The sequence below is a fragment of the Salmo salar genome, chromosome ssa01, assembly GCF_905237065.1.
Source record: "Salmo salar chromosome ssa01, Ssal_v3.1, whole genome shotgun sequence".
NCBI classification, from domain to species: domain Eukaryota; kingdom Metazoa; phylum Chordata; class Actinopteri; order Salmoniformes; family Salmonidae; genus Salmo; species Salmo salar.
Window position 1 is genome coordinate 54,686,449 of NC_059442.1, and position 24,188 is coordinate 54,710,636.

The 24,188-nt window shown below is 40.6% G+C and overlaps 1 protein-coding gene across 5 annotated transcripts; it reads left to right on the top strand.

Moving 5' to 3' along the window:
- Positions 1-3,995: 3,995 nt before the first annotated feature.
- Positions 3,996-23,154, top strand: LOC106605019 (cysteine sulfinic acid decarboxylase). 5 transcript variants are annotated; one of them, XM_014200239.2, is made up of 16 exons: positions 4,015-4,138; positions 4,474-4,528; positions 10,175-10,275; positions 10,521-10,657; positions 12,956-13,082; positions 13,292-13,382; positions 13,476-13,698; positions 13,779-13,858; positions 13,964-14,018; positions 14,309-14,425; positions 14,915-14,979; positions 15,197-15,278; positions 18,780-18,979; positions 22,412-22,463; positions 22,551-22,640; positions 22,776-23,154. In XM_014200239.2, the coding sequence occupies exons 3-16, from the start codon at positions 10,191-10,193 to the stop codon at positions 22,947-22,949; spliced, it is 1,578 nt and encodes a 525-aa protein (XP_014055714.2). In that variant the 5' UTR covers positions 4,015-4,138; positions 4,474-4,528; positions 10,175-10,190; the 3' UTR covers positions 22,950-23,154. The 5 variants fall into 5 exon arrangements, with proteins under 5 accessions (XP_045575664.1, XP_045575659.1, XP_014055714.2 ...); XM_045719703.1 differs by having other exon boundaries at positions 4,011-4,138; positions 22,412-22,640; XM_045719715.1 differs by having other exon boundaries at positions 4,138-4,202; positions 22,412-22,640.
- The last annotated feature ends 1,034 nt before the right edge of the window (positions 23,155-24,188 follow it).

Consider the following 24,188-nt stretch of genomic DNA (forward strand, 5'->3'; position numbering starts at 1 on the left):
ACAGTAGCCAGTAAGCATGCTTTTAACAAACGACATCTCATCTAAACCATATTACACTCTTGAATAACGCAACAATTCACAACCGTGTGCAGACAATTAAAGGACAAGTTAACTTTTTTTTTACCAAATCTCTATTTTTGCTGGAAGTGGCATGTTATAGAGGTGTCCAGACACTTTTTTTGAGATTTCACTTGGTTTTGAGAAACTTACCCCATCAGCGATAGACTTCCTCATGCTCGTTCTGCAGTTCAAGGGACAGGGATAAACATAAACAAAGGCTCCAAAAACATCAAAATACATACTTTTAGAAATGGCAATGCTCTTGGAAGTGATGTAGGTCTTTAGATGTTGTACAAATAAAATTGGGTCCTACTAATTACGCAAACAGCCTCAAACAGGTACTCCAAAATACAGGTCAATGACCTCCTCCTGTAGACTGTCTTATTGCTGTCGGTTATCAGGCCTACCACCGTCATGTCGTCAGCAAACTTGATTGCGTTGGAGTCATGCGTTGCCAAGCAGTTGTGAGTGAACAGGGAGTACAGAAGGGGTCTAAGCACACACCCCTGACCACAATTCTATCCTCCTGATTCTTGCTTCAAGCAACAATTAAAGCAGAAAGCACTAGTGACTCGGTCTATAAAAAAGTAGTCAGATGAAGCAGATGCTAAACTACAGGACTGTTTTGCTAGCACAGTCTGGAATATGTTCCGGTATTCTTCAAATGGCATTGAGGAGAACACCACATCAGTCACTGGCTTTATCAATAAGTGCATCGAGGACGTCGTCCCTACAGTGACTGTACGTACATACCCGAACCAGAAGCCATGGATTTCAGGCAACATTCGCACTGAGCTAAAGGGTAGAGCTGCCGCTTTCGAGGAGCGGGACTATAACCCGGAAGCTTAAAAGAAATCCCTCTACTGTAGGCCCTCCGATGAACCATCAAACAGGCAAAGCATCAATACAGGACTAAGATCGAATCGTACCACACCGGCTCCAATGCTCGTCGGATGTGGCAGGGCTTGCAAACTATTACAGACTACAAAGAGAAGCACAGCCGAGAGCTGCCCAGTGACACGAGCCTACCAGACGAGCTAAATAACTTCTATGCTCAATTCGAGGCAAGTAACACTGAAACATGCATGAGAGCATCAGCTGTTACAGACGACTGTGTGATCATGCTCTCCACAGCTGATGTGACAAAGACCTTTAAACAGGTCAACATTCACAAGGCCGCAGGGCCAGATGGATTACCAGGACGTGTACTCTGATCATGCGCTGACCAACTGGCAAGTGTCTTCACTGACATTTTCAACCTCTCCCTGTCTGAGTCTGTAATACCAACATGTTTCAAGCAGATAACCATAGTCCCTGTGCCCAAAAATACTAAGGTAACCTGCCTAAATGACTACCGACCCATAGCACTCACATCTGTCCACACAGTGTCCACATTGATAATCTCAATTTTGAATTAGTCCATTTTCTTCTTCACGACTGGCTAATCCCTCCTGATGACCCGGTTGGACATGACTCCAACAGGGTCATCAGAAGGAATCAGCCAATATAGTTGGAAGCAGTGGAGGCTGCTGATGGGAGAACGACTCACAATAATGGCTGGGAATGGATTGGCATCAAACACATGGAAACCATTTTGTTTGTTGTGTTTGATACCATTCCACTGATTCCGCTCCAGCCATCACCATGAGCCCATCCTCCCCAATTAAGGTGCCACCAACCTCATGTGGTTGGAAGTCCCACCCAGTTGACCACATTAAAATGGTGGAATCCCTCAATGACTTTGCCCATGCTAAAACAGCCTTTTGGCCACTAGAGGCCTCAATCATTCTCTATGGGAAGCTCGCAATTTGGGCAGCTGCATGCAGCATAACAAATAGCTGATTATTGGTTTGCGGCTGTCAGTGAAAAGCATCTATTTTCAATATTTGAAAATAAAATAAAAACTGCAACTGTCTTTAGTCAGGCTACCAACATTCTCAACTGCCACTATTGAGCAAACAGCCTATCTTAATGCAGTTTTTTTTCTGCATAGAAAAGTCTTGGGCGGGCCACCTAACAGTTTTTTTTGGGGGCTGCCTATGTCCAATACTGTGCAGCTGTAATCATAGACCTGGCCAAGGCTTTCGACTCTGTCAATCACCAAATTTTTATTGGCAGACTCAACAGCCTTGGTTTCTCAAATGACTGCCTCGCCTGGTTCACCAACTACTTCTCAGGCAGAGTTCAGGGTGTCAAATTGGAGGGCCTGTTGTCGAGACATCTGGCAGTCTCTATGGGGGTACCACAGGGTTCAACTCTGTTCTCTGTGTACATCAATGATGTCGCTCTTGCTGCTGGTGATTCTCTGATCCACCTCTATGCAGACGACACCATTCTGTATACTTCTGGCCATTCTTTGGACACTGTGTTAACTAACCTCCAGACGAGCTTCAATGCCATTCAACTCTCCTTCTGTGGCCTCCAACTGCTCTTAAATGCAAGTAAAACTAAATGCATGCTCTTCAACCGATCGCTACCAGCACCTGCCCGCCCGTCCAGCATCACTACTCTGGATGGTTCTGACTTAGAATATGTGGACATCTACAAATACCTAGGTGTCTGGTTAGACTGTAAACTCTCCTTCCAGACTCACATTAAGCATCTCCAATCCAAAATTAAATCTAAAATCGGCTTCCTATTTCGCAACAAAGCATCCTTTACTCATGCTGCCAAACATACCCTCGTAAAACTGACTATCCTACCGATCCTTGACTTCGGCAATGTCATTTACAAAATAGCCTCCAACACTCTACTCAGCAAATTGGATGCAGTCTATCACAGTGCCATCCATTTTGTCACCAAAGCCCCATATACTACCCACCACTGCGACCTGTATGCTCTCATTGGCTGGCCCTCGCTTCATATTCGTCGTCAAACCCACTGGCTCCAGGTCATCTATAAGTCTTTGCTAGGTAAAGCCCCGCCTTATCTCAGCTCACTGGTCACCATAGCAGCACCCACCCGTAGCACGTTCTCCAGCAGGTATATTTCACTGGTCACCCCCAAAGCCAATTCCTCCTTTGGCCGCCTTTCCTTCCAGTTCTCTGCTGCCAATGACTGGAACGAATTTCAAAAATCACTGAAGCTGGAGACTCATATCTCCCTCACCAACTTTAAGCACCAGCTGTCAGAGCAGCTCACAGATCACTGCACCTGTATATAGCCCATCTGTAAATAGCCCATCCAACTACCTCATCCCCATACTGTTCTTTTTTATTTTTTTGCTCCTTTGCACCCCAGTATCTCTACATGCACATTCATCTTCTGCACATCTACCACTCCAGTCTATCACTGCAGTATTTAATTGCTAAATTGTAATTATTTTGCCACTATGGCCTATTTATTTCCTTATCTTACCTCATTTGCACACACTGTATATAGACTTTTTTTCTATTGTGTTATTGACTGTATATTTTGTTTATTCCATATGTAACTCTGTGTTGTTGTTTGTGTCGCACTGCTTTGCTTTATCTTGGCCAGGTAAAAGTTGTAAAGGAGAACTTGTTCTCAACTAGCCTACCTGGTTAAATAAAGGTGAAATAAAATAAAAAATTAAAACAATAAAAACAAAACTTGTGTGTAAAAACGTTTTCAGAGTAAACTTGAATGACTAAAACCAGATATAAAGTATGTAGAAAAGATAATAGACTAATACATTTTTCAATAAGATCTTTGAGAATTAACAATCACCTAAATAAAAGCTAGACAGTGAAGGAGAATCAACATTTTTTAAAACTGCATTCAGAAGAATTTTTGCCATGGGGCCCCATTGATTTTGTTATAATGCTTGAGTCACTCAGATAGCATAAGCCATGGCCAAACGTGTAAAATTGCACGAGATTGGTTGTAAAACTGCAACATTTAATCTCCACCACATGGAAAAATGTGTAGAATTGCAGGAAATTAGCTTTAAAACAGCTACATTGTGTCACTTCGGCAAACAGGCGGCCTCGAAAATGTTCGGTCGGCAGCAGCACCGGTGACCACGCCCTTGGTCACGCCCACCACCTAAACCCCATTTTGATCCAGAAAAACAAAAGTTTTGGGACTACAGTGGAGAGCATCAGCCATATTCTCGGTGAGTGCGTATATTCTATCTTTATAATTGGAGTCCAGGGTCCTGGAACGTTTTTTTAAAGACAGTAAGTTCATCTAGATGGACGTCATAGCCTACAATATGTCTCCCCTTTTCATAGGCATCGATTAGATGGTTGCATTTAATACAAGGTCGTTTTTATTGATTTCAGTTTGTCAGTGTCAGCAGAGTTTCTTATTGTGTAATTGTTATAATATTAAAGACTATTTAGTCATGAAAAGTAAATCGTTGTAGAATTGCATGAAATGTGTTTATAAAAGGGCACGTTTTTCTCGGATCCTCTTTAAAAATGACCATCCTTAAAAATGTCCCTCTAGCTGGGCTCTGGGTGTGTGCAAAGAAAGAAGAAAAGCAGAATTGTCTTTTGTGAACGTGAGTATTTTATTAGCTTAATTTATGACTATCCAACCTACTCATCACATTATCAATAGTAGGTCATTTCACATTAGTCTGCAAATTCGATGATTCATGCAATACTTTATCATAAAGGTGATTTTTATTTTTTTATTTCGTTATTATTTTTTCTAACTTGAAACTCACGTGCCGCATATGATTAGCTAGTTAGCTTAATGTTAACGTTAGCTACCAGCAGAACCATAACTAAATTGCTTTTACGTTACAGTTTTAGCGTAAATAAAATGTAGGCTAATCTATGTAATCCGAAAGGTGATTATTTATCATGAGGGCGATAAACAATAACTATTAATGCACCATACTCCAATACCTTTCTGGTATTTTTTTCATTTTTATAAATTGCTGAGGTGTAACGTTAGTCACATTTGAGGACACAAGCTCAAGTACACCGTACAAATATGAAAAATATTACATCTGAATTATGTATTTCTTATTCAACAAAACGTATAAGGCTTGAAGTGACTTGTATGTTTTCTGTAAATTACATATTTGTATGTTTAGTCTTGGAGAACATTTGCATATTTTCTAAAGGTCTCTCTTGATCAAAACTTATGCCCCACTCTTCTGAACATCAGACAGGGCTTTAGCTTGGCTTCCTGACCATATTAGGAACTGACCTTTCAGCTCATATTAATATTGTCCGTCTATGAATAACTGAAAGTGTTTTTTGTAAAAAAAAAATCGATACATTTTTTTAGATTACTTTGATAAAGTTTGCTATAAATTGATCTCTGAATGTGCTAGAGCGACAAACCCATCCTGCTTTGCTAGGATCTAAGGATTGCAGGCATGTGCATTGTTAGTGGCTGTGACCTAGGGTGTGTTCCTCACAACGCCTAGATAAGGTATTAAACGGATCAGCTAATCACATCATATGTTATAGCAATTTGTCAGTCGATGACACTGATAATGACGTAGCACGCAACCATTGGTTGATGCGTGCAATGTCTGAGCAGGGGAATGTGACCATCGCGTTTAGCCAGGAGTTGGACAGTTGGAAGAGCGACTGAAATGGTAGGTGAAACATCCCAGCTTCAAGTGGTGTCAGATTTCACAGTCCGAGTCACACAGGCGAAAGCGATATACCAGAGGGAGGAGGCGAAGCAACAGGGTCCACTCCCGTTAAATCGGTCTGCTGGACAACAACTCCTATTTGATAGGGCGTAGGGAGACAAGACCATCTTGTCATTATTTACAGTATTTCTGGATATATGGTGCTTTCAAGACAACTGGGAGTTCTGATTTAAAACAAGGTCAAATTATGAAGTCGTATCTCTAGAAAGTTGCCTCACTTTCCGACAAGGAATTCCATGTTTGATGACCTTTCAAAACTATTTTTGGACATTCCTGCAGTCAGCTTGCCAATTGCACTCTCCCTCAACTTGAGACATCTGTGGCATTGTGTTGTGCAACAAAACTGCACATTTTAGAGTGGCCTTTAATTGTCCCCAGCAGAAGGTGCACCTGTGTAATGATCATGCTGTTTAATCAGCTTCTTGATATGCCACACCTGTCAGGTGGATGGATTATCTTGGCAACGGAGAAATGCCCACTAACAGGGATGTAAATAAATTTGTGCCCAACATTTGAGAGAGAAGCTTTTTGTGCGTCAGGAATAGAGGTCGACCGATTAATCGGAATGGCCGATTTAATTACGGCCGATTTCAAGTTTTCATAACAATCGGTAATTTTGGCCGCCGATTAAAAAAAAAAAACGTAATAAAAAATAAATATATATTTATGAAAGAAAAAAAAATATTGAAAAGAAAATGTTTTTTTACACCTTTATTTAACTAGTCAAGTCAGATTAAGAAGACATTCTTATTTTCAATGACGGCCTAGGAACGGGGGTTAACTGCCTTGTTCAGGGGGGATTCATTTTTGCGACCTTCCGGTTACTAGTCCAACGCTCTAACCACCTGCTTTACATTGCACTCCACGAGGAGCCTGCATGGCAGGCTGACTACCTGTTACGCGAGGGCAGCAAGAAGCCAAGGTAAGTTGCTAGCTAGCATTAAACTTATCTTATAAAAAACAGTCAATCTTAACATAATCACTAGTGAACTACACATAATTGATGATATTACTAGTTTATCTAACGTGTCCTTGCATATAATCGATGCGGTGCCTGTTAATTTCTCATCGAATCACAGCCTACTTGGACAAACGGGTGATGATTTAACAAGCGCATTTGCGAAAAAAGCACTGTCGTTGCACCAATGTACCTAACCATAAACATCAATGCCTTTCTTTAAAATCAATACACAAGTATATATTTTTAAACCTGCATATTTAGTTAATATTGCCTGCTAACATGAAATTGTGTCACTTCTCTTGCGTTCATTGCACGCAGAGTCAAGGTATATCCAACAGTTTGGGCCGCCTGGCTCGTTGCGAACTAATTTGCCAGAATTTTACGTAATTACGACATAACATTGAAGGTTGTGCAATGTAACAGGAATATTTAGACTTAGGGATGCCACCCGTTAGATAAAATACGGAACGGTTCCATATTTCACTGAAAGAAAAAACGTTTTGTTTTTGAAATTATAGTTTCCGGATTCGACCATATTAATGACCTAAGGCTCGTATTTCTGTGTGTTTATTATATTATAATTAAGTCTATGATTTGATAGAGCAGTCTGACTGAGTGGTGGTAGGCAGCAGCAGGCTCGTAAGCATTCATTCAAACAGCACTTTGGTGCCTTTTGCCAGCAGCTCTTCGCAATGCATTGCGCTGTTTATGACTTCAAGCCTATCAACTCCCAAGATTAGGCTGGTGTAACCGATGTGAAATGGCTAGCTAGTTAGCGGGGTGCGCGCTAATAGTGTTTCAAACGTCACTCGAGACTTGGAGTAGTTGTTCCCCTTGCTCTGCATGGGTAACGCTGCTTCGTGGGTGGCTGTTGTCGATGTGTTCCTGGTTTGAGCCCAGGTAGGAGCGAGGAGAGGGACGGAAGCTATACTGTTACACTGGCAATACTAAAGTGCATATAAGAACATCCAATAGTCAAAGGTATATGAAATACAAATCGTATAGAGAGGTAGTCCTATAATTCCTATAATAACTACAACCTAAAACTTCTTACCTGGGAACATTGAAGACTCATGTTAAAAGGAACCACCAGCTTTCATATGTTCTCATGTTCTGAGCAAGGAACTTAAATGTTAGCTTTTTTACATGGCACATATTGCACTTTTACTTTCTTCTCCACACTTGGTTTTTGCATTATTTAAACCAAATTGAACATGTTTCATTATTTATTTGAGGCTAAATTGATTTTATTGATGTATTATATTAAGTTAAAATAAGTGTTCATTCAGTGTTGTTGTAATTGTCATTATTACAAATAAATTAAAATAATCTTCCAATTAATTGGTATCGGCTTTTTTTGGTCCTCCAATAATTGGTATCGGCGTTGGAAAATCATAATCGGTCGACCTCTAGTCAGGAACATTTCTGGGAGCTTTTATTTCAGTTCATGAAACATGGGACCAACTTTACATGTTGATAATTTTTATTCTGTATATTTCAGCTGTTTTAAAAAGATTGCTCTGCTATTAAGATTTTGGGTGCTGATGCATGCCAGAGCTTACAACCCCAGGATAGGTATTTTAAGTATCAGCTAAGCACATCATATGTTATAGCAATCTGTCGATGACGTGGCACTCTACCATTGGTTGATGCATGTCAGCAGGGCAACGCAACCAATTACTGTAGGAGCATTTGGCTTGAGGAGACTCTGATCGCGTTCCCCTGCTCAGATGTTGCAAGCATCCACCAGTGGTTGTGTGCTATGTCATCAACTGACAGATTGCTCTTACATATGATGATGCTTCAAATACCTATCCAGGCGTTGTAAGATGTGGCATGAGTCCAACACCTAGTCAGAGGAACGTGCCCAATTATACATGTTACTGCTCAGATGGGAGCAAGTCTAGGGGCTGTCTCGCACACTACCTACTAGGTAAGGTGACGCACGAGATTTGCATCTTTACACTACAATTATGTGTATATGCAGTAGAGGTCGATGATTATGATTTTTCAACTCCGATACCGATTATTGGTGGACCAAAAAAGCCGATACCAATCAACCGGACGATTTTTATTTTTATTTGTAATAATGACAATTACAACAATACTGAATGAACACTTATTTTAACTTAATATAGTACATCAATAAAATCAATTTAGTCTCAAATAAATAATGAAACATGTTCAATTTGGTTTAAATAATGCAAAAACACAGTGTTGGAGAAGAAAGTAAAAGTGCAATATGTGCCATGTAAAAAAGCTAATGTTTAAGTTCCTTGCTCAGAACATATGAAAGCCGGTGGTTCCTTTTAACATGAGTCTTCAATATTCCCAGGTAAGAAGTTTTAGGTTGCAGTTATTATAGGACTTTTTCTCTCTATACCATTTGTATTTCATATACCTTTGACTATTGGATGTTCTAATAGGTACTTTAGTATTGCCAGCCTAATCTCGGGAGTTGATAGGCTTGAAGTCATAAACAGCGCAATGCTTGAAGCACAGCGAAGAGCTGCTGGCAAATGCAGGAAAGTGCTGTTTGAATGAATGCTTACGAGCCTGCTGCTGTCTACCACCACTCAGTCAGACTGCTCTATCAAATCATAGACTTAATTATAACATAATAACACACAGAAATACGAGCCTTAGGTCATTAATATGGTCGAATCTGGAAACTATCATTTCGAAAACAAAACGTTTATTCTTTCAGTGAAATACGGAACCGTTCCGTATTTTATCTAACGGGTGGCATCCCTAAGTCTAAATATTGCTGTTACATTCCACAACTTTCAATGTTATGTCATAATTATGTAAATGATTACGGTCTTTGTTAGGAAGAAATGGTCTTCACACAGTTCGTAAAGAGCCAGGCAGCCCAAACTGCTGCATATACCCTGACTCTGCTTGCACAGAACGCAAGAGAAGTGACACAATTTCCCTAGTTAAAAGAACTTCATGTTAGCAGGCAATATTAACTAAATATGCAGGTTTAAAAATATATACTTGTTTATTGATTTTAAAGAAAGGCATTGATGTTTATGGTTAGGTACATTGGTGCAATGACAGTGCTTTTTCGCGAATGTGCTTGTTAATTCACCTGTTTGGCGAAGTAGGCTGTGATTCAATGATAAATTATCAGCCACCGCATCGATTATATGCAACGCAGGACAAGCTAGATAAACTAGTAATATCATCCACTATGTGTAGTTAACTAGTGATTATGTTAAGATTGATCGTTTTTTTTAAGATAAGGTGCTAGCTAGCATTAAACTTATCTTGGCTCCTTGCTGCACTCGCATAACAGGTAGTCAGCCTGCCACGCAGTCTCCTCTGTGGAGTGCAATGTAATCGGCCAAAATCGGTGTGTCCAAAAAGGCCGATTACGATTGTTATGAAAACTTGAAATCGGCCCTAATTAAACGGCCATTCTGATTAATCGGTCGACCTCTAATATGCAGGTTATATATTATTTTTGCTTCCGTAAATGTATGTAGTGTAAATTACCCCTTTTAGAAATGTGGAATGTCAAGGGATGCATTTGCTCAATTGTTTCTGTTTGGTCTTATTTGCAGACTGTGGTTTTAAGTCATGAGTCACCTACCTAGATTCTGGAACCTGGGATGGTCTTCCTTTCTTGACTGGTGGAGTAATCAGAGTGTTGTTTCAGAGCAAGGTGATTTGGAATGTTTGTGTGTTATCTGACGGGAGGAGGGTGCACTGTCCAGGGTTCTCAACCTGTGACTAGATATCTACAATACCATGAATTGCTATTGTATAAAGACCTTGACCATGCAAAGAACTTGTTGGTAACTCTAATTATTGACTTTAACTATTGACTCAACAATGCAGTATCATGAAACTACTACAACTATTCAACCCTCTCTCCTTTTTCCTGGTTGGACTATGGGACAACTACAGGACCTTCTCCCCTGTATGGTCAGCAGAATATGAATGAACCTCTTCTGGACAACAGTGAAGGCCAGCTCTTCCTGACCGAGGCTTTTAAAGTCATCATTGAGGAGGTGCTATGTAAAGGCACAGATGTCAAAGAGAAGGTCTCACATCCCTGTTAACTGTCTAATCTCTAGCCTAACATGCCTGTTCTCTGCACTATGCCATATAGAGTGCCTTCAGAAAGTGTTTATACCCTTTGACTTATTCTACATTTTGTTGTTACAGCCTGAATTCATAATGGGATTCAATATTTTATTTACCACCCATCTACCCACAATACCCCATAATAACAAAGTGAAAACAAGTTGTTGCAAATTTATTGAAAATTAAGTACAGAAATATTTAATTTGCATAAGTGTTCACACCCCTAAGTCAATCTTTTGTAGAAACACCTTTGGTGGCGATTACAGCTGTGAGTTTTTTGGGTAAGTCTCTTTGCACACTTGGATTGTACAATATGTTTACTTTATTCTTAAAATAATTCTTCAAGGTCTGTCAAGTTGATTGTTAATTATTGCCAAAACTAACCATGCCATGTCTTGGTAAGCAACTCCAGTATAGAGTTGTCCTTGTGTTTTAGGTTATTATCCTGCTGAAAGGTGAATTAGTATCCCAGTGTATATTGGAGAGCAGACTGAACCAGGGTTTTCTCTAGGATTTTGCCAGTGCTTATACCTGTGTTCCATTTCTTTTTATCCTGAACTCCTTAGTCCTTGTCGATGACAAGCATACCCATAACATGATGCAACCACCACTATTATGAATAGTGGTACTTGGTGATGTGTTGTTTTGAATTTGCCCCAAACATAGTGCATATATTCAGGACAAAAAGTTAATTTCTTTGACAATTAATAATTTTTTTCAGTGTTACTTAAGTGCCTTGTTGCAAACAGGATGCATGTTTTGGAATATTTTTTTTAATTCTCTATAGGCTTCTTTCTTTTCACGCAGTCATTTAGGTTAGTATTGTGGAGTAACTACAAAGTTATTGATCCATCCTCGGGTTTCTCATATCACAACCATTCAACTCTGTAACTATTTTAAAATGACCATTGGCCTCATAGTGAAATCCCTGAGCATTTTCCTTCCTCTCCGGCAATTGAGTTAGGAAGGACACCTGTGTCTTTGTAGTGACTGGGTGTATTGATAAACCATCCAACGCCTATTTAATAACTTCACCATGCTCAAAGGGATGTTCAGTGTCTGCTTTTCTTCATTTTTACACCGCTACCAGTCAGTGCCCTTTGTGAGGCATTGAAAAACCTCCCTAGTCTTTGTGGTTGAATCTGTGCTTGAAGTTCACTACTCGACTGAGGGACCTTACAGATAATTGAATGTATGTGTGGGGTACAGCGACAGGCTAGTCTTTCAAAAATCATCATGTTAATTATTATTGAACACGAAATGAGTCCATGTAACTTATTATGCGATTTGTTATGCTTTTTATTTTATTTTATTTTTTACTCCTGAACTTATTTAGGCTTGCCATGACAAAGGGTTTGAATACTTATTGAGTCAAGACATTTCAGTTTACGCAACAAAATGTGGAAAAAGTTGAGGGGTGTGAATACTTTTTGAAGGCACTGTATTGTTACGTTTTTTTGCTGCACAAGCCTTTTGGTAAGTCCTGAGTGACATACCTGTCCTGGTGGGTCATGTAGCAAAATTGTTTAGGAACCACTGGGCCTGTACCGGTAGGTAGCCTAGTGGTTAGAGCTTTGGGCCAGTAACCAAAAGGTTGCTAGATCGAATCCCCAAGCTGACAAGATAAAAATCTGTCGTTCTGCCCTGAACCAGCCACTGTTCCTAGGCCGTCATTGTAATTAAGAATGTGTTCTTAACTTACTTGCCTAGTTAAATGAATAAAAAAATAAACGCAATTCCACGGTAAGTGACACAGACTCAGAGTTTTCACTTTAAAACGTATGGCAAACAAAAACCAATGATTGCAAATTTAACCAGACCATACTACTCTATGCACAAGGACTTCTTTTAACATTTTCCACAGAATTTTACAAAAACACATTTACTTGAAGAGTGCAGATGCAAAGTTTGGTAAAAGAATGACGATTTGTTCTGTTTGTACAGCACAAACCGTCATTCTGTTACCAAACTTTGCATCTGCACTGTTCTTGAAGTAAATGTGTTTTTTTCCATTTAAAGTGGAAATTGTTATAAGTAGTCCGTGTGCATAGTTGTTTATCTTTGCAATCATTTTTTTTTTTTTTTACATTTTAAAGTGAAAAATCGGAATCTTTGTCACTCTTACCGTGGAATTGCCTAAGTTAACTGACATTCTTCACACCTGACTGTGTGCATCACAATCAAACGTGGAGGTACTCACTACTCAGTGCTGTATTTTGATGGGTTTCCTGTGCTTGTTATACCCCTGGTCACAGGTGTGTGAATGGCGCGAGCCAGAGGAGTTAGCTGCTCTGCTAGATCTGGAGCTGCGAGAGACTGGGGAGCCGCAACACCAGCTGCTGCAGAGAATACGGGATGTGGCCAAGTACAGTGTCAAGACCAGTAAGTTGTCTCTCCCTAGCTCTGTCCAGGTTGTTTGGGCGGTTTGCTGCTAGCCATGCTAGCACCCTGGACCAGAGCTAACCCGACCCCACAGGGAAACTAGACAGAGCGAGATGTGTGGTTTTGGTTACATTCGATTTTTGGTAAATGCGATTGCTTGGGATGGTCCTGAATGCTCTTTACTGTAGTGCATGCATATCTCTTTCCAGATCATCCGCGGTTCTTCAATCAGCTCTTTGCAGGGGTGGACTACCATGCCTTGACAGGACGATTCCTTACGGAGGCTCTTAACACTAGCCAGTAGGAGAAAGCAATAAATATTTATATGCACATATACATACCATAAAGTATGTTTTGGTATGAAGATGCTTGTGATGGACTGTTCTTTAACAGGTATACCTATGAGGTGGCTCCAGTGTTTGTCCTGATGGAAGACGAGGTACTCTCCAAGCTACGTTCTCTAGTTGGGTGGGCAGAGGGAGATGGCATCTTCTGCCCAGGCGGTACCATGTCTAACATGTATGCCATGAACGTAGCACGCTACCGGGCCTTCCCAGAAGTAAAACTGAAGGGAATGTGGTCCCTCCCTCGACTGGCTGTCTTTACATCTCAACAGGTGGGGAAAACGGACTGTATGGTAGAAGTAATACACTATTCAACTTCCCATTCATTCATTATACCCACACTTTCCTCCAGAGCCACTACTCTGTGATGAAAGCAGCTGCCTTTCAAGGTATTGGGACAGAGAACGTGTTTAAGGTCAAAGTGGATGATAGGTAAAGTGATCAGAACCTTCCTTTGTGACTCTTGTCAGTCATCTCATCATTCTTAGGCATACATGATTTTACAGATTTTAACACGTGCTCTCTGTTGACCTACAGGGGTTGCATGATTCCAGAAGACCTTGGTGAGACAATTGAGCTGGCGAAATCTCAAGCAAGTTTACTGTTTACCTTTTTTAATTTACTGTGTAAATTCTATTTTATGTGCTGTGATATTCAGTATTTATACCGATAACAGTAGGAATTGCCAATAGACTACTAGGAATTGCTGATAGACAATCAGTGATATCTTGCACAAGGATCTGATGAATTCCTAGTACTCTGTTAGCATTTAAAATATTTTATCTGCAATTCCTAGTAGTCAATCGGCAAAGCACATATCACAGTACAAGGCACTAAGTAGAGATGCAAGGGCATCTTTCATTACCCCTCTTCACCTACCAGGGGGCAGTGCCATTCTTTATCCATGCCACGTCAGGAACGACTGTACAAGGCGCCTTTGATCCACTGGAGCCCATCGCTGACATCTGTGACAGACAGGGGTTGTGGATGCATGTTGATGTGAGTTTTTTTTAAGGTGATCTTTCACTCCAGAATCAAACTTTGTCCAATGTTTTCAGACAACAAAAGTAGTCTTCTGTCAAGATGATGGCCGACGGCATCTATTATGTTGATCAAAACTTCATACCCCATTCCCAAAAGAGTGTAAAAGATAGCCACTGTCTAATTTACATCCTTTTCAACAGTTGACCATCTTTCCCATGTATTTTGACCTGAAGAATACAGATGTAGGATCTTAATTTGAGCCAGTTTGCTATAGCAGGAAAATAATCCTGCAGCAACAGGAAATGTGAATTATTTGGATTAGAATTAATGGACATTTTTGAAGGGTTTGATGCAAGTCTGAAATAATTAATTTCAGAAGCCTTTTTACTGAAATACACTACAAATTAAAGTTTCCTGCGTTGCACGAAAGTTCTTCTGCAACAGGGTAATCAAATTAAGATCCTACATCTGTACTGACTGGCGTTCTCTTGTGGTTTGGCACAGGCAGCCTGGGGAGGGAGTGTTCTCTTCTCAAAGGAACACAAACATCTCATGAGAGGAGTTGAGAGGTAGGATTGCATGCTCTGAATACAGTTACTGGAATTAAGTTGTAGACAAAACATCTAAATGTGCTGCAAAAAAAAAAAGCTTTTAAATTAATTCAATCTGTGTGCTAGTGTACCAAAGTATAGATTAGGTGTCTTGATGTCTCGCATGACTGGGCAAGCCTTCTGAATGGCTCAACATATGACTTTGACTTGATTGTAATGATGTGTTTGTGATCAGAGCCGATTCAGTGACTTGGAATCCACACAAGATGATGCTGACGGGCTTGCAATGTTCAGCCATTCTGCTCAAGGACACCACAGTAAGACACCCCTTCAGGGGATCTACACCAAAGGGTTGTTCTTGAGTTGTGATGACATTTGTGTCCCTTGCCTTTGCAACCATAAAAATCACTTTAAAATGACAAATATTTACACATCATACATGTTTTTTTTTTATATTGAACTGTTTGTCAATGATAAAATGTAATGCAAGTCCTTTATACTTGTTTAAAGGGATATTTGGGAAATTAATCCGTTTTGTTCTACTTACCCATAGTCAGATTAACTCCTGGATACAATTTTTATGTCGACATGCAGTTTGGAGTAAAACGTATTGGCTGCGGATCTGATTTTTCTTGATCCATATTCCCAGGGTCTAATGGTCTCAACACGTCTGCCCATGTGCGGGATTCTCTACTCGCGCACAGTCTCTGCTCTACTTGTACGGAACAAGCTACTCTGAATGGTGTTCGTTTTAATAAATTCAGAGCAAAGCTGAATCAATGTCTGCAAGATCACATAATGATAGTAGGCCTATTGTACATAACAGAACCAAATATAATATCATAGTATAACGTTAATGTAAAAGAAATCTCACGTGTGCGCCACTAGGCAAAATGTGATTCTGATTGAAACAAAACACCGGTATGCTACAGTTTGTTAATGCCATCAACTCTAAAAATCCACTCACTGTACATAATTGAAAAACTACATATTCCCATGAAACTGAGATCAAATGGTTGGCAGGTTGTTTCACCAGTAAAACTTTATAATTCACGATTATAATTATAATTCAAGATTGACAGTGAGAAATGTGAAAGTAGGGTGACTACAACAATTTGTGTGTGTATGTGTATATATACTTACATACATACATACACAGTGATGAAAAAGTAATCAATTGTCATACTTGAGTAAAAGAAAAGATACCTTAATAGAAATGACTTAAGTAAAAGTGAAAGTCACCCAGTAAAATACTAAAACTAAATTTTAAAAACTAGTTTTAAAGATACTTAAATATCAAAAGTAAATAAAATGTGGTTTATTATATAAAGTAAACAAGATGGCATAATCTTTTTTTTTTTTTACATTTGCAGATAGCCAGGGGCATGCGCCATCACTTTTACAAATGAAGCATGTGTTTAGTGAGTCCACAAGATCAGAGGCAGTCGGGATGACCAGGGATGTTCTCTTGATAAGTGTGTGAATTAGACAATTTTCCTGTCCTGCTAAACATGAGGCGGTGCACAATTGGCCCAGCGTCATCCGGGTTAGGGGAGGGTTTGGCTGGTCGGGATGTCCTTGTCCCATTGCGCTCCAGCAACTCCTAGTGGCAGGCCGGGCGCATGCACGCTGACTTTGGTCGCCAGCTGTACGGTGTTTCCTCCAGCACATTGGTGCGGCTGGCTTCCGGGTTAAGAGGGCAGTGTGTCAAGAAGCAGTGCGGCTTGGCAGGGTCGTGTTTCGACGGACGCATGGCTCTCGACCTTTATCACTTCCAAGTCCGTACGGGAGTTGCAGCGATGGGACAAGATTGTAACTACCAATTGGATATCACGAAAAGGGGTAAAAAAAAAAGTGAAGTAAAAGTTGTCAAAAATATAAATTGTAATGTACAGATTCCCCAAAAAACGACTTTAGTACTTTCAAGTTTTTTTACTTAAGTACTTTACACCACTGATATTAAAGGCTATTAAAATATATATTTTTACCAAGATAAATGTCCCTAAGTTGTGTCATTGGTGTTGCCATCTTGAAAATCACTCATTACAAAGGTGCACTACATTACCAAAAGTATGTGGACACCTGCTCATCAAACATCTCAAAATCATGGGCATTAAAATGGAGTTGGTCCACCCATGTTGCTGCTATAACAGCCTCCTCTCTTCTGGGAAGGCTTTCCAATAGATGTTGGAACATTGCTGCAGGGACTTGTTTCCATTCAGCCACAAGAGCATTAGTGAGGTCGAGCACTGATGTTGGGTGATTAGGCATGGCTCACAGTTGGCGTTCCAATTCATCCCAAAGGTGTTGGATGGGGTTGAGTTCAGGGCTCTGTGCAGGCCAGTCAAGTTCTTCCACATGATTTCGACAAACCATTTCTGTATGGAACTCACTTTGTGCACGGGGGCATTGTCATGCTGAAACAGGAAACACCAAACTGTTGCCATAAAGTTGGAAGCACAGAATCGTCTAGAATGTCATTGTATTATTTCCGTTATTTCCCTTCAGTGGAACTAATGGGCCTAGCCCGAACCATGAAAAACAGCCCCAGACCATTATTCTTCCTCCACCAAACTTTAGTTGGCACTGCTTTTGGGTCAGTAGCGTTCTCCTGGCATCCGCCAAACCCAGATTCATCTGTAGGACTGCCAAATGGTTAAGCGTGATTCATCACTCCAGAGAATGTTTCCACTGCTACAGAGTCCAATGGTGGTGAGCTTTACACCACTCCAGCCAACGCCTGGCATTGTGCATGGTGATCTTAGGCTTGTGGGCAGCTACTCAGCCATAGAAACCCATTTGATGAAGCTCCCAACGAACAGTTCTTGTGTTGACGTTGCTTTCAGAGAAACTTTTGAACTCGGTAGTGAGTGTTGCAACCGAGGACGGACGTTTTTTACATGCTTCAGCACTCGGCAGTCCTGTTCTGTGAGCTTGTGTGGCCTACCACTTCGTGGCTGAGTCGTTGTTCCTCCTAGACGTTTCCATTTCACAATAACATCACCTATAGTTGACCGGGGCAGCTTTAGCTGGGCTGAAATTTGACAAACTGACTTGTTGGAAAGGTGGCATCCTATGACGGTGCCATGTTGAAAGTCACTGAGCTCTTCAGTAAGGCCATTCTACTGCCAATGTTTGTCAATTTTATACACGTCAGCAACGGGTGTTGCTGAAATGGTCGGATCCACTAATTTGAAGGGTTGTCCACATACTTTTGTGAGCATTCCCTCCAGTAGTCAACTTTAATTGGGGGAAGGGGTCTATATTAAAGAAAATGGCTAATCACATCCTTTCATGTCATAAATTTGAAGATTCCATTTATAATTTGGTAGCCTGGTTGCTAGTGTTTTTAGCGAACATTCCACTCCATGTTATGTGCCAAGTGACACTGAGTGGAATGTTAGCTAAAAAGCCCAATAATTTGGTGTCCAAAAAAAGGGAAATTACATTGAGAAAATTGTGAGGATATTGTAGCGACCCGCATAGACAGACGACTATGGGTGTCTGAGTTACATTGTTCCTTTGCGTTGTTGTGGTACTTTACCAGTACCCAGGTTTCGGGGGGTCTGGCATGCCAGTAAACCTGCTCTCTGCCAATCAAAGGAATTCCCTGGAACGTTCTAGTACCAGGGGTCCTTGTGGTTGGTGGGGTTGGGCCGGGGCCTGGGCACCACAGGTTTAAAGACCATGCTTTCTATAGTTCTCCTTCTTTCCTGTCGTGACAGTTTGATACCTGTTTGTCTTTTCAGTTATGACTGGTCTGTTGTAATTTTTTTGTTAAATCTCAGCTATTCTTGATCTCTTCCCTTTTTCCACAGCACCTATTGAAACATTGCCACAGTGCAGATGCAAAGTACCTCTTCCAGCAGGACAAGTTCTATGACACAAGTCTGGACACGGGGGACAAGTCGATACAGTGTGGCCGTAAGGTTGACTGCCTGAAGCTGTGGTTGATGTGGAAAGCTGTAGGGTCAAAAGGCTTGGAAGAGCGTGTTGACAGGGCTGTCGCCCATACAAGGTACAAACATAGACATTCACAAACCTACGGCTGTAAGTCTGATTAGTCAAGCTCCTTACTTAAAACACCTTTTAGAGCTGTCATTTAAAAAAAAAATGTATCGAATCTACAGTACAGTCAAAAGTTTGGACACCTACTCATTCAAGGGTTTTTCTCTATTTTTACTATTTTCTACATTGTAGAATAATAGTGAAGACATCAAAACTATGAAATAACACACATGGAGTCATGTAGTAACCAAAAAAGTGCTGAACATATAAAATGCATATTTGAGATTTTTCAAAGTAGCCACACTTTGCCTTGATGACAGCTTTGTACACTCTTGGCATTCTCTCAACCAGCTTTACCTGGAATGATTTTCCAACAGTCTTGAAGGAGTTCCCACATATTCTGAGCACTTGTTGGCTGCTTTTCCTTCACTCTGTGGTCCAACTCATCCCAAACCATCTCAATTGGTTTGAGGTTGGGTGATTGTGGAAGCCAGGTCATCTGATGCAGCACTCCATCACTCTTTGGTCAAATAGCTCTTACACAGCCCGGAGCTGTGTTGGGTCATTGTCCTGTTGAAAAACAACAAATGATAGTCACACTAAGCGCAAACCAGATGGGATGGCGTATTGCTGCAGAATGCTTAAGTGTGCCTGGAATTCTAAATAAATCACAGACAGTAAATCAGACTCATGCTTTATGAGGATTTAACAGTGATGGCTATTGGGCTTCCTATCAAGCACTTTGAGAGCCTGTTTGTAGACAGACTGAATGGGTTTTAATGTTGTCAAGCAGTATGTTAAGTGGGGGAGTATAATAGATTTGAAGTACAGTTTTGCTACCTCTGTAGTCAAACAATTTCGTATAAATCGGAAATTAGCTGGGTTGAATTTGGTTATTTGAATGACCCTTTTCACCTGCTTTTTAAAAGAGAGGTTGGAATCAAGTATGAGCTTCTCCCCTGACACACAGACATCTGGCTCTGTAGCATCTGTTGCTCTCTTTGTGAAGAACTGCATGTTCTTCACAAAGAGAGCAACAGATGCTACAGAGCCAGATGTCTATGTGTCAGGGGAGAAGCTCATACTTGAGATGCAAACACGAGTCACTGAGCCACTTTGTAACCTGGACCATTATAGTACTGAGTTCTTGTGCAGCTTGTTGTTTGCTCTTTGCATGCACATATATCACTGTATCATCTGCATACATTTGAACTTCAGACCCAGTACAGACAGAAGGCAGATCATTAATGTACAGGCTGAACAGGAGGGGCCCCAGTATTGACTATTGGGGCACGCCCACATCATAGCTAAGAGTGGGCGACAGCTCATTGCTCTCTCTGACACACTGAGTTCTGCCTTCAAGGTATGATTTCATCCATCTCAAGGCATCGGGGGAAAAGTTGAACTTGGACAACTTTGTGATGAGAATCTCATGGTTAACAGTATCAAAAGCCTTCCTTAGGTCCAGAAACGCAGCCCCAACAACGCCCCCTTTGTCCATCTTAGACTACACATTTTCCAGAAGAAAGCAGTTGGCCGTTTCTGTGGAGTGTTTCGCTCTGAAGCCAGACTGCATGGAGTATAATGTGAAGGGGCTGTTGTTGAGGTGGACAATCAGTTGTTCTGCTACACACTTTTCAACAACCTTCGACGTCACATAGTATACTAATGGGCCTGTAGTTACTCACGTCAGCAGGGTCACCCGATTTAAAGATGGCCGTTATTATGGCCGACTTCATACACTTGGAAACACCCACAGACCAATAGATGTGTTGTTGACCTTAGTAACGTGGCCAATGACTGACTCTTTGTAGTTTTTAAGAAAGGTAGAGTCCAGCCCAAACATACCTTTGGCTTTAGAGTTCTTTAGTGAGCTAATCACCTTGTTCACCTTTGACTCAGAAACCTCCCTTATGATGAAGAAAGGTTGAGCGTCATTTACTAGCACTGGGCCCAAGAAACCAGTGGAGGGGTTCTGTGACAGAGTCAATAAAGTAGGAATTGAAGGCTATTGTTATTTCGACTGCATCCTGTTTTTCGATTGTTATTCACCATGATTTCTAGTCTTTTTGCGGTGTTACTATGGTCTTTCCCTGTTAACTTTTTTAGATTCTCCCAGATCAATTTAGAATTTCCCTTTGCTTCACCAATTATGTTAATAAAAAAAGTTTGCCTTGGCCTGTCTGATTTCTTTCATTACCTTATTTCTCAACATGGTAAACCTACGTCTGTCATGCTCTAATTTGGATTTTAGGGCTGTTTTTAGAGCATAATCTCATTCTTTCATAAATTTCCAGATTTCTCCATTTAGCCAAGGAAGAGTGCTCTTTTGGCCAGGTTTGGATTTGATTTTCTTTAGGAAACCATTTATTGTAGTCTGGATTGTGGATAGAAAAACCTGATGATCAGCTTCCACATCTGTTTTGGACAAGATATCATTCCAGTTAATTCCCTTAATTGCGTTTTCAAAATAATTTTATTCACTCTTAGGTATTCTTAGTTGGAACCAAAAATCTCAAATTTGGACTCATCAGACCAAAGGACAGATTTCCACCGGTCTAATGTCCATTGCTTGTGTTTCTTGACCCAAGCAAGTCTCTTCTTATTATTGGTGTCCTTTAGTAGTGGTTTCTTTGCAGCAATTCGACCATGAAGGCCTGATTCACGCAGTCTCCTCTGAACAGTTAATGTTGATGTCTGTTACTTGAACTCTGTAGCATTTATTTGGGCTGCAATTTCTGAGGCTGGTAACTCTAATGAACTTATCCTCTGCAGCAGAAGTAACTTGGGGTCTTCCTTTCCTGTGGCGCTCCTCGTGAAAGCCAGTTTCATCATAAAGCTTGATGGTTTTTGTGACTGCACAAATTGTCCGGATTGACTGACCTTCATGTCTTAATAACAATGGGCTGTTGTTTTTGTCTTTGCTTATTTGAGCTGTTCTTGCCATAATATGGACTTGGTCTTTTGCCATAATATGGACTTGGTCTTTTACCAAATAGGGCTATCTTCTGTATATCAGCCCAACCTTGTCACAACACAACTGATTGGCTCAAACACATTAAGAAGGAAAGAAATTCCACAAATGTACTTTTAAGAAGGCACACCTGTTAATTAAAATGCATTCCAGGGGACTACCTCATGAAGCTGGTTGAGAGAATTCCAAGAGGGTGCAAAGCTGTCATCAAGGCAAAGGGTGGCTACTTTAAAGAATCTAAAATATAATATATTTTGATTTAACAATTTTTTGGTTACTACATGATTCCATATGTTATTTCATAGTTTTGATGACTTCACTATTATTCTATAATGTAGAAAATAGTAAAAATAAAGAAAAAACCCTTGCATGAGTAGGTGTCCAAACCTTTGACTGGTACTGTATGTCAATGAAAGACGTTTCAAATGTTGTGGAACACTGATCTCTGTGTTGACCGTCCAACCATAGATATCTGGTGGAGGAGATGAAGAGAAGAGAGGGCTTTGAACTTATAGGGAAGGTGAGTCATTGTTTTAGCAAATACATAGAAAAGATTTCTTCTCCCTTTTATCTCACCTATGTCTTTTGCTTTTGTTCTGTTGAACAGCCGTTGTTTGTGAACGTGTGTTTCTGGTTCATACCACCCAGTCTGCGGGGAAAGGAGAACAGTCCAGACTACAATGACAGATTGTCAAAGGTTGGTGTGTGTGTGAAGTGCTTACAATGATTCCAGTTATTTATTTTTTACCTCAATTGCTATGATATATTCTACAATTAATCCAGTTTGTCTCGCTGATACAATGCTTCGGTGATCTTGTATCTTCATCACCAGGTGGCTCCAGTGATTAAGGAGCGTATGATGAAGCAGGGTACTATGATGTTGGGCTACCAGCCTCAGGGTGGACGAGTCAACTTCTTCCGCATGATAGTCATCTCACCGCAACTCTCCCACCAAGATATGTCATTCTGTCTGAATGAGATTGAGAGACTTGGGAATGATCTGTGATAGTAATTATACCTAAATATAGTCTTGCATCTCCATTTATGTCATAGACTCAACATCAGATATGTTCGTTTTTTTTTACAATATGACCAATTCTTATCAGTCTAATGCTCATTTCACTAGTCTAATGGCACTGATTGTGGACAAAGTTACCAAACAAAGTGTTTGAAATGTGGTATGTGACACAGTAATAAACCTAGTCCAGTGACTTATTGTATGGCCTACTTTATGTATTATTGGGTTGTAGAACATGATGTAGGAGATTCTTCTAAGAAATGACCGTGACAGATGCTGACGGAAGCCTGATCAGGGCCATGATGCCTGGTGTAGACAGACCGACAGAGGAGCCCATGGGCTGCAGCATAACTCCATAGAGAAGGCGTCCCTATATACACTGAACAAAAAATATAAACGTGGTTACATGTGCTCTGCAGTTGTGAGCCCGGTTGGACGTACTGTCAAATTCTCTAAAATGACAGAGGTGGCTTATGGTAGAGAAATTAACATTCAGTTCTCTGGCAACATCTCTGGTGGACATTCCTGCAGTCTGCATGCCAATTGCATGCTCCCTCAACTAGACACCTGTGGCATTGTGTTGTGTGACAAAGCTGCACAATTTAGTGGCCTCTTTTTTTTCTTCCCCCAGCACAAGGTGCTCCTGTGTAATGATCATGCTGTTTAATCAGCTTCTTGATATGCCACACCTGTCAGGTGGATAGGTTATCTTGACGTAGGAGAAATGCTCACTAACAGGGATGTTAACAAATTTGTGTAAAATAATTGAGAAATAAGCTTTTTGTGCGTATGGAAAATTCCCGGGATCTTTTATTTTAGCTCATGAAACATTGGACCGACACTTTACATGTTACGTTTATATTTTGTTCGGTATAGTTTCTATGGTGTCTGAGCGCACAGGCAGCGCCATTGAGGCGATCTCCATTTTGAAGTATTAGGTTTTCTTCATGATTGGCTGATCCCTCCTGATGACCCGGTTGGACATAACTCCAACTGGGTCATGAGGAGGGATCAGCCAATGAAGTTGGAAGTCCCACCCAGTTGACTGCATTAAAATGGTGGAAGCCATCAATGGCACTACCCATGCTAATACAGGCTTTTGGCACCAGAGGCCTCTCATAGAGAGTGATAGTCTTCCCTGCACAGCCATAAAAAGTAAACTTTCGTGACCCAACGTGCTTGGATTAAAGATGGCCTTGGCTGAGAAGGGTGAATGTTTATTACATC

What these genes read in the sequence shown, in the direction of transcription:
- LOC106605019 (XM_045719708.1), top strand. Translation starts at nt 10,191, where the DNA reads ATGAGTCACCTACCTAGATTCTGGAACCTGGGATGGTCTTCCTTTCTT. An exon ending in GAGGCTCTTAACACTAGCCA is followed by an intron (nt 13,383 to 13,475) that starts GTAGGAGAAAGC and finishes GTTCTTTAACAG; the next exon opens with GTATACCTATGAGGTGGCTC. An exon ending in AAGGTCAAAGTGGATGATAG is followed by an intron (nt 13,859 to 13,963) that starts GTAAAGTGATCA and finishes GTTGACCTACAG; the next exon opens with GGGTTGCATGATTCCAGAAG.